The sequence below is a fragment of the Hemitrygon akajei genome, chromosome 29 (assembly GCF_048418815.1).
Source record: "Hemitrygon akajei chromosome 29, sHemAka1.3, whole genome shotgun sequence".
Taxonomy (NCBI): Eukaryota; Metazoa; Chordata; class Chondrichthyes; order Myliobatiformes; family Dasyatidae; genus Hemitrygon; species Hemitrygon akajei.
The window spans coordinates 22,958,974-22,967,863 of NC_133152.1; the positions used below are offsets into that span (position 1 = coordinate 22,958,974).

An 8,890-nucleotide genomic window follows, 5' to 3' on the forward strand; every position below is an offset into this window, starting at 1 on the left:
TTATAAATAAATTTGAGTTTAGTCATAGGGAGATACTTCATGAAACAGGCCCTTCAGCCCTCAGCGCATGCTATCCATCAACAACCCATTACACCAATACCACATTATTCCCGTTTATTCTGCCTATATTCTCATTAACTTCCCCCTTCCCGGATTCTACTACTTACCTAAGGGGAATTCTTTATGCTGGCCAATTAACCTCACCAAGCCACAGGTCACTGGGATGTGGGAAGAAACCGAAACGTCCAGAGGAGACTCCCGTGGTCCAACTCCCAGCGGACAGGGCCCAAGCCTAGGACTGAACCTGGTCTCCAGCGCTGTTAGGCAGCTGCTGTATTAACTGTGCCATTGTGCCACCCATGCTCCCATTCACAAATCTGGCCAGTTAACAATGGACACTTCCTGTGACATCCCTTAAAATTCAGCCTCTTCTGAAATCTTGATCATAACTCATATTTCTCCCCTGTGTATCTTGTCACAGTTCCTACTGGGTTGTTAACTGATTTTTGCTCACTTCTGATCATTACAGCTAGCATGGTTTGTCCCTTGTTGGTTTAAGGATATATTACTCCAGTAAAGTCTCAAATCCACTTAGGAATTCAGTGCCTGTGGGATTAAAGGTATCCAGCTTCACTCAGCCTGTATATATATATATATTTTAATCGCAGTTTCCAGTTTTTACTGAACTGTTTTTGCGACAACTAATATTGGTAGTTATCCCTCACATTAAATTCTAATTCATGTCAGTAAGTCTGTAGATGTCCGACGTATGTTTTTTTCTAAATTCCTCCTTTCTAGCCAGTGTGTACCATGCCATTCTACATTTCACATTTGCTTATGACATCATGTCTCTGCTGGATCTCAAAGCAAATGTCCCCAAACCCATTCCCATTTCCAGCCCAATTTCTCTTCATGGCCACCAACTCCCCCTGCTTCTCCTGTCACCCACTTGCCATAGGGACGACTTAGAGGTACCACTTAATCTACCAGCCAGCACGTCTCTGGGAGGTAGGGAGAGAAGCCACTAGTTGCGGATAACACGCAACTACACAGAGACAGCAGTGGGGGCCAGCATGGAACTCGGGTTGCTGGAGTTTTGGGACAGTTACACTCTCTGCCACCATGTCTCCTTCTGCTGTTTCTCTTCTTCCAATTGCTCTGTCCTTTGGAAACACCTTTTACCACAGATATTCACCTGCCTATTTGTTGTCATTGCTGGGGGTGGTAGTGGGGATAAGCTCCCACTACCTATAAGGTGCTCCAAGTGGCTTCTAACAGCCTCTGACAACCAAGTCCAAGTCTTGGCCTTCACGTATGGCTTAGTTACTAGGCCCAGTGGAACTGGTTCTGCTGACAAGTGGAGGGGCAAAGGCGGACCACTGGCGCCTCAAAACCAGTTGCTTCGGGCAGGTGGGGTTCATCAGCCTTGGACGGCAGCCCGCCTAGAAGAAGGAGAGCTCTGATTTTAAACCTCCGCTGCCTTGCGGCCAAACCCACCCGTGGGAAAGGCTTCGGGAGTAAACCCCGAGGAAGGAATCCGGAGCCGGGGTCCCTGAGGCAGTTTGATGTTGTTTACAACTTCACTCTGGGAACCTCTGCGACAACACAGGTGCCAAGCTGTATCAGCGCTTGCCCTTCCCTTGGACTACATCAGTGACGTGGAGAAGGGGAATCTGCTGCATGGGCAGTAGCTGGTTCATCAAATCTTCCCACCCAGAGGGCACAGTCCACCAGAGGCAAAACCCATGATCCCCTGGGCTCGATGCTGCCCCCCACTACTACTATATGTGTACACAGGTCAATGATAACCCTCAATCACATCACGTGATGCACATTTCAAGCCTGCTTATTTTCATCCTGATGCAACGTCCTTTGCATGCATTGTTCTGATTTGATAACAGGCTTGTCCCTTCCTGTTTAGCTTAACACAATTTTATTTACACTCTCCGTGCCCTTCACTTGAATAAAACCCAAGGAAGGAGAGGAATACTCCAAGGAAACAGTTCACCATGGAGTGAAACAGGTTTTCAAGTAAGGTTTAGTACGGTTTTCAAGGGGAATCAATGGAAGAAGCAACATATATACTATAAGAAGCCAAGATAACATTGTAAGGCATAAACAATGAGGCACATGAAGCTTTCAGATATCTCCTGATATAGCAAATAGCTGTTAAGTGACTGTCCTGATCATCCAGAAGGCAGGTAGTATCGGGTCACCACTTTATTAAAGTAGTTGGGTCGAGAGAAATCATCTCCTATGATTGCAGTGCAGGCAGTCCCTGGGTTATGTAAGGGTTCCGTTCGCAAGTACTGTCCCTATGCTGGTTTCTCTGTAAATCAGAAGCGCCAGCTTTCTACAGTAACCTTTATCATACCACTTCACTCTACGCCTTTCATTTAACTGAATAATCGCCCTGTGGTTTTAGCCTTCAAGGCCAACTTCAGTAGGATGAACCCAGGGAAAGCATCCAGCCCAGACGAGGTAACTGGCCGAGTACTAAAGGCTTGTGCTGATTATCTGGCTGCGGTGCTCACTGAGATCATTGACATCTCGCTTCGTCAGTCTGAGGTACCCACCTGCTTCAAGCAGGCTTCCATTATACCGGTGCCATGGAAGAATGTGATAGTCTGCCTCGGTGACTATGGTCCACTGTGATAAAGTGGATTGAGAGGTTGGTAATGAAACATATCAACTCCTGCCTGAGGAGCAACTTGGATCCACTCCAATTTGCCTACCGTCACAACAAGTCCACAGCAGATGCCATTTCATTGGCTCTTCACTCAACCCTGGAACATCTGGACAGTGAAGATCCACACATCAGGATGTTCTTCATTGACTACAGCTCTGCATTCAATACCATCATCCCCTCAAAACTAATCAATAAACTCCAAGACCTAGGCTTCAGTACCTTCTTGCCCAAACGATCCTCGATTTCCTCACTTGCAGAACCCAGTCAGTGCTGTTCCCTCTTTTCCTCAACATTACCATTTTCAGAGGATCTGTACTAGATCCAGCACATACCTGCCATTACAAAGAAAGCATGAATGTGCCTCTAATTTATTAGAAGTTCATGAAGATTCAGCATGTCATGTAAAATTCTGAAAAACTTCTATAGACGTGCGTTGGAGAGTGCTTCATGACCTGGTATGAAAACACTAATGCTCTTGAACAGAAAAGCCTGCAAAGAGTAGTGGATACAGTCCAATCTAGCATGGGTAAAGCCCTCTCCATCACTGAGCACAACCACATGAAGTGCTGTCACAGGAAAGCAGCAACCGTCATCAAGGACCCCCCACTATCCAGGCCATGCTCTCTTCTGGTTGCTGCTGGAAGGATGTACAGGAGCCTCAGGACCCACATCACCAAGTTCAGGAATAATTGCTATCCCTCAACCACCAGACTCTTCAACCAGTCGGGGTAACTTCATTCACCCCAACATTGAGGACCTCTTTCAAGAACTCTTCATCTCATGTTCTTGATAATTATTGCTTATTTGTTTATTATGATTATTTTACTTATCTTTGTCTTTGTGAATGCCCACAAGAAAATGAATCTCGAGGTTGTATATGGTGACATATATGTATTTTTACAATATGTGATGTCAAGTCAAGTCCAACTCTTTGTGACCTCATGGACTCCTACACAAGCCTTCTTGTTGGAAACCACCTCTCTAAGATCCCTCAAGGTCATACACATTGTTTGAGTAATATTATCTATCCATTGTAGCCTCTGTCACCCTCTCTTTCTTTTACCTTCTATTTTACCAAACATGAGAGTTTTCTCCAAGGATTTCTGTCTTCTCATGATGTGGCCAAAATATTTGAGCTTTTGACTCATGATCAAATCTCCAAGTGAGCAGTCTGGCTGTATTTCTTCAAGTATTGACTTGTTGGATCTTTATTTTGTTCATTTATTGAGATACAGCACAGGATAGGCCCTTCCAGCCCTTTGGGCCATGTTGCCCAGCAACCCCTCGATTTAATCCTAGCCCAATCACGGGACAGTTTACAATGACCGATTATCCTATCAACCAGTTCGTCTTTGGACTGTGGGAGGAAACCCACGCAGTCATGGGGAGAATGTACACATCCTACAGGCAGCGGCAGGAATTAAACCCAGGTCACTGGTATTTGAATATGACCTCACGACCTATAATTAAACTAATTTAACATATACTAAATCTATTCATTAATGAATAACATGAGACATTTTATTATTATTATTACTAGCTTGAAAACTGTTTGGAAAATATTTGGGAGAATTTGTCGGATTTCCACAACTTTTAGCTTGGGGTAGCCCTGCGTGACTCTGATCACATCACCCACTGTACATTTGCGGATATGTGGTGGAAAGCAAGTGGCAGAATGAATAAAGATGAAAATCGGAACACGTACTGACAGCAGTACTACAGCAACACTCAGGTCAGACAGTAAATAAAATGGAGTGATATTCCCGAAAGGGCAGAGGTTGATAGATTCGTGATTAGTCAGGGCATGAAGGGATACGGGGAGAAGGCAAGAGACTGGGGCTGAGAGGAAATATGGATCAGCCATGATGAATTGGAGGAACAGACTCGATGGGTCAAATGGCCTAATTCAGCTCTTATTTCTTAAGGTCTTATGGAAGGCAGTCTGAATAACATGAAGATCCATCACAAGCAAAATTCTAACTCTTGGATTTGATTTGCATCTAAAACTATTTTGTAATATTTTCATTACATATGAACATCAGAGGTAGAAACAGGAGTAGACCATTCAGCCCATTGGGCTGGTTCCACCATTCAAAAAGATAATCATCTTTTATTGCAGCACCACTTACCTGCACTAGCCCTATATTCCTTAAATCCCTTATGATCTCAAATCTGGCTACTGGCTGGATTGCAGGAAAAAGTAAGCTACCGGTAGTTAAATTTCTCCAAGGAGAAAATGAAAGAAAGACAGATGCTGGAAGCACTCAGAATCTACGGGAGGTGAGAGTTATCTAAAACATTACCCCTTTTCCTCTTTCCACAGGTACTGCCTGACCTGCAGAGTTTTTGCACCTTTTCTTTTAAATTTCAGATTTCCAGAATGTGCAGTTTTCTGGTTTTCATTTAGCAAGAAAGATGTTGCCTTCTGCAGCACCCGTCGTAACCCACTGTCACTGATGCAGTATCGTAAAGGACAGATGTGAGGGGAAAGATCAAACTATTTCACCTGATCTTACAGACAACTGTCCACTCATTACGGGATGCTAGGAACATCCACCGGCCTATTCGAAGATATCCTGTTTTCAGAGCCCAGCACATCCAATAGGGCCACACTCACTGGCCACTTTATTAGGTATCTCCTGTACTTAATCCTATAAGGGCTTGTTTATGGGCTTCTGCTGCTGTGGCCCATCCACTTCAAGGTTCAATGTGCTGTGCGTTCAGAGATGCTCTTCTGCACACCACTGTTGACATGTACTCTTATTTGAGTTATTGTCACCTTCCTCTCAGCTTGAACCAGGCTGGCCGTTCTCCTCTGACCTCTCTCATTAACAACGTGTTTTCACCCACGGAATTGCCACTCACTGGATTTTTTGTTTTGCTTCTAGCACCATTCTCTGTAAACGTTAGAGATTGTTGTGCATGAAAATCCCAGGAGATCAGCAGTTTCTGACTCAGCCAATCCATCTGGCACCAGCAGTCATTCCACGGTCAGAGTCACTTAGATCACATTTCTTCCCCATTCTGATGTTTGGTCTGAACAACAAATGAACCTCTTGACCACGTCTGCATGCTTTTATACATTGAGTTGCTGCCACATGATTGGCTGATTAGATATTTGCATTAAGGAGCAGGCCTACAGCTATGCCTGGCCACTGAGTGTAGATTGAATAGAAGTAAATCTGCATGTGCAAAAAAGGAATTTTAAAACATTTGTTTTGTGACTTTGGTTTTGTTGCTGAATTTCTGTGCCCTTTGACTCCAACAGCTACGTTTATGTTTATTTTTAACAGGCAGGCAAAGTTGAAAGGTCACCTTGGGCCTGGCAATCTGATTCGATTTGAAGCTGTCCAACCCCGACACTGACAGGACCACAATGGAGTCGATGCACTTCCTATTGTTTCGCCGAGATATCTCAAGACAAGGCAAGCAATTTAATCAATATTCTTGATTAAATGCAGTGAGGAATGAGTCAGTCTCTGAGTCAGTTTCTTCTTTGGGAGGAGCTGGACCAGCAAAGATTAGTGAAAACTCAGTCTCGGTCAAAGCGATTGTTTTGGGGCAAATTCAGCTGTTTATACTCGGGGGAGCAAGGTTCCGGTACCCTTGGTCAGATTTCAGTTCAAGCCCAGGATTTTGCTAGTTAACTATACACAGCCAACAAGAACCTTGGCAACTGAAAGGCAGGCAGAGGCCCTGTTGCTGCTTTGCCAGTGATGGAACCCCACACTAGAAGAAAGAGTTATTACTGAAGGGCCGGTGTCGGCCGCCAAGGGGGTGGTAGCTGACTTCAACGGCCACGGTGCGTTTACAACTCAGTTCACCTTTCGGGGCAGAAGGGCAGTGCTAATGAGCGTTGGGCTGGCCAACGCGGCTCAGTAGAAGTCGTCGCCGATAATGAAGAGGGTAGAAAGAAGGGAAGAGTCTTTTGGGCTGAGTTCCACAGTCTACTCCCTACTGACCCCCGTCCCCGGACACAATATGTCCTGGTACTGAGATTTCAGCCGACGGGGCTGCCCCCTCCCGTGCACCACCATCCAGGATTCCAGCCAGCAGACAGAAAGCTCTTCCTGAGGCCAGGAGCTGGTTCGGGTCGATGGATTTGAGCAGCTCATTTTTCAGCACTTCCCACCCCCCCCCCCCCCCCCTACCAGTACAAGCCAGGGGTATTAAATTCCTCCATCTCCATCCGTGTTTACTTTCAGGTGAAGGGATGCCAGTAACATCACAACATGGCGGCAGCACCGGCCTTAAAGTGGGGAGTCCCACGGTAGAAAACTCAAGGGAGGCACCCGTTCTCCCTCGCCAGCCATGTAACCCTTGCCCCTTACACAGGAGTGAAGGTACCTCACTGATTCCGACCGTCCTACAAGAGCGCTGACTGTACTGAGGAGAGGCGTCTAGTCAAAACCCCCATCATATGAGCATAATCTCTCTCCAGACAGTTACCTTCCAATTATACAGTGGAGAGGCTAGCTATCTGTCTAGCACAGGGTTCTGGTTTTTTTTACAGTGGTGGCGAGGTTAACTGTCAGGCCCTGGCCGTGTAACACTAGCTCCGCTGGAGCAGTTTACCTGAAAGACCCTGGCCATTCAACGCAAGCCCTGTTTATTCAGAGAAGAACTTGTCACAATCTCAGTACAATAGAGAGGTTACCTGCGAGGCCCTGGGTATGTAAGGGAAACTTTGTTTACACAGCGGACCCCTGCCCTGTAACACAAGCTCGGTGCTGAGGCTACCTGTCAAAACCCCCGGCGTGTAACAAAAGCGACGGCGTTTCTGAACAAGACAAGCTACCTTTCAGGACTGTGATATACCCAGTAATCTCCCCTGATCTTAACCTTTACCTCCAAACGTGGCTGCCTTACTTAACGTGAATAAAGAAGTACTTTAAAGCTTAAAGAGGATTTCACTCAGCTGGGTTGTATCTGAATGCAGAAACGAGCCGGCTGAGTTCACGCCGACTCCCCGGGCCAGGTGCCCAAGGACCTTGCTTGCTAATTTTTTTTTAAACTGCGCTTGAGGTAAGGGAACGCTTTGCATAAATCGCAGCACGAAGTCACGCCGACTGCTACAGCTTCCCCAAGGGAGACGGGCTGGCTTGCTCGCACGCTCGCCCACTTGAACCGTAGTCAATCGGCGGTCAGCCCGATCCACAGGGTCGGCGACCCCGGAGTGGCAGCGTTTCACCTGACAGAGAAAATGCAGCCGACTTCCCCGCGGCGGGCTGAGCTGAGCGGAGTCCGCCGATCGCTTACCTCCCAGTCGCTGCCGTTTCCTGCCTTGCCTAATCCTCCGGTGCTCCAAGTCCATTTCGCAGGCTGTGCCCGGGGTTGGCGGTGTTAATAACTCCAGAGCAATCGCTGTAGGTCCCCATATACGCCGCCGCCGGAGCAGGAAACGGGGACTGAAGCCCAAAACAAACGGCTTGCCCGGTTCCCAGCAGACACCCTGACATTCCTTATCGACAGACTTGCATGATCTGTGCTCTCAGCACCTGCTGCCCGACCGCCAAGTGAGTTTCCTCCTGCTGCCGGCGGTCCACTGTAGAAGGAGCCCGTTCTCACTCTCCGGGTTGCGCGCAAGGCGAGAGCGCTGTGCTAACATGCCTCGTTTATCCTCCTCCCACTGAAGAGTCTCAAACAAGTTCTACTGGTGTGGAGCAGTGCAGGCTCAAGGGAGGTTGAGTTAGTGTACAGTCTGCAGGTAACACTCGGAGCTAATTAGGAGCCAATGCCCACGGGGGAATATGCAAATAATGTAAACCAGCTTGTCCAAGTAAATAATAAACGATCGATAAGTGTGGAACAACAACAAAGCAAAATCGCTGCGATTGACAAATCAAGTCATTTAAGACGCTCAGGCGAAACAAGACTTCACTCCCAGGAGTTACATCGTGAAGCGTAGTGTTCGTGACAACGCGAGAGGCGGCCAGGAGATATTTATTCTCGTGTGGTAGTGGGTCTTCCGCTCGAATTCATTCTAATTTAGTAAACCTTTTTTTTCCCCCCTTGCTGTGAGTTTCCATCTATTATATAAGCACTTGAATCTGAACAGGTACGGTGCAGAATGAAAATGACCGTCGTGGGCTGCGAACGACGCCCCGCCGGTATCTCACATCGTACGCTCGCAGTTACTTTGCGGAAAGCGCCCTTTTTGCTCAGCCGAGTTCGGGGGAAGCGGCAGCGCTGGCGGGTGTT

At 47.0% G+C, this 8,890-nt stretch overlaps 1 protein-coding gene across 3 annotated transcripts in view; it reads right to left on the bottom strand.

The window, feature by feature from the left end:
* The window catches only part of arhgef19 (Rho guanine nucleotide exchange factor (GEF) 19), a 120,547-nt gene extending 112,208 nt beyond the window's left edge, over nucleotides 1–8,339 (bottom strand). For 2 of the 3 annotated variants that reach the window (XM_073031858.1, XM_073031856.1), the window contains exon 1: nucleotides 7,949–8,339. In XM_073031858.1, coding sequence (XP_072887959.1) covers nucleotides 7,949–8,003 — 55 coding nt within the window. In that variant the 5' untranslated portion in view covers nucleotides 8,004–8,339. The remainder of the gene's footprint in view (nucleotides 1–7,948) is intronic. The other variant, XM_073031859.1, reaches the window with a different exon arrangement.
* Nucleotides 8,340–8,890: the final 551 nt, after the last annotated feature.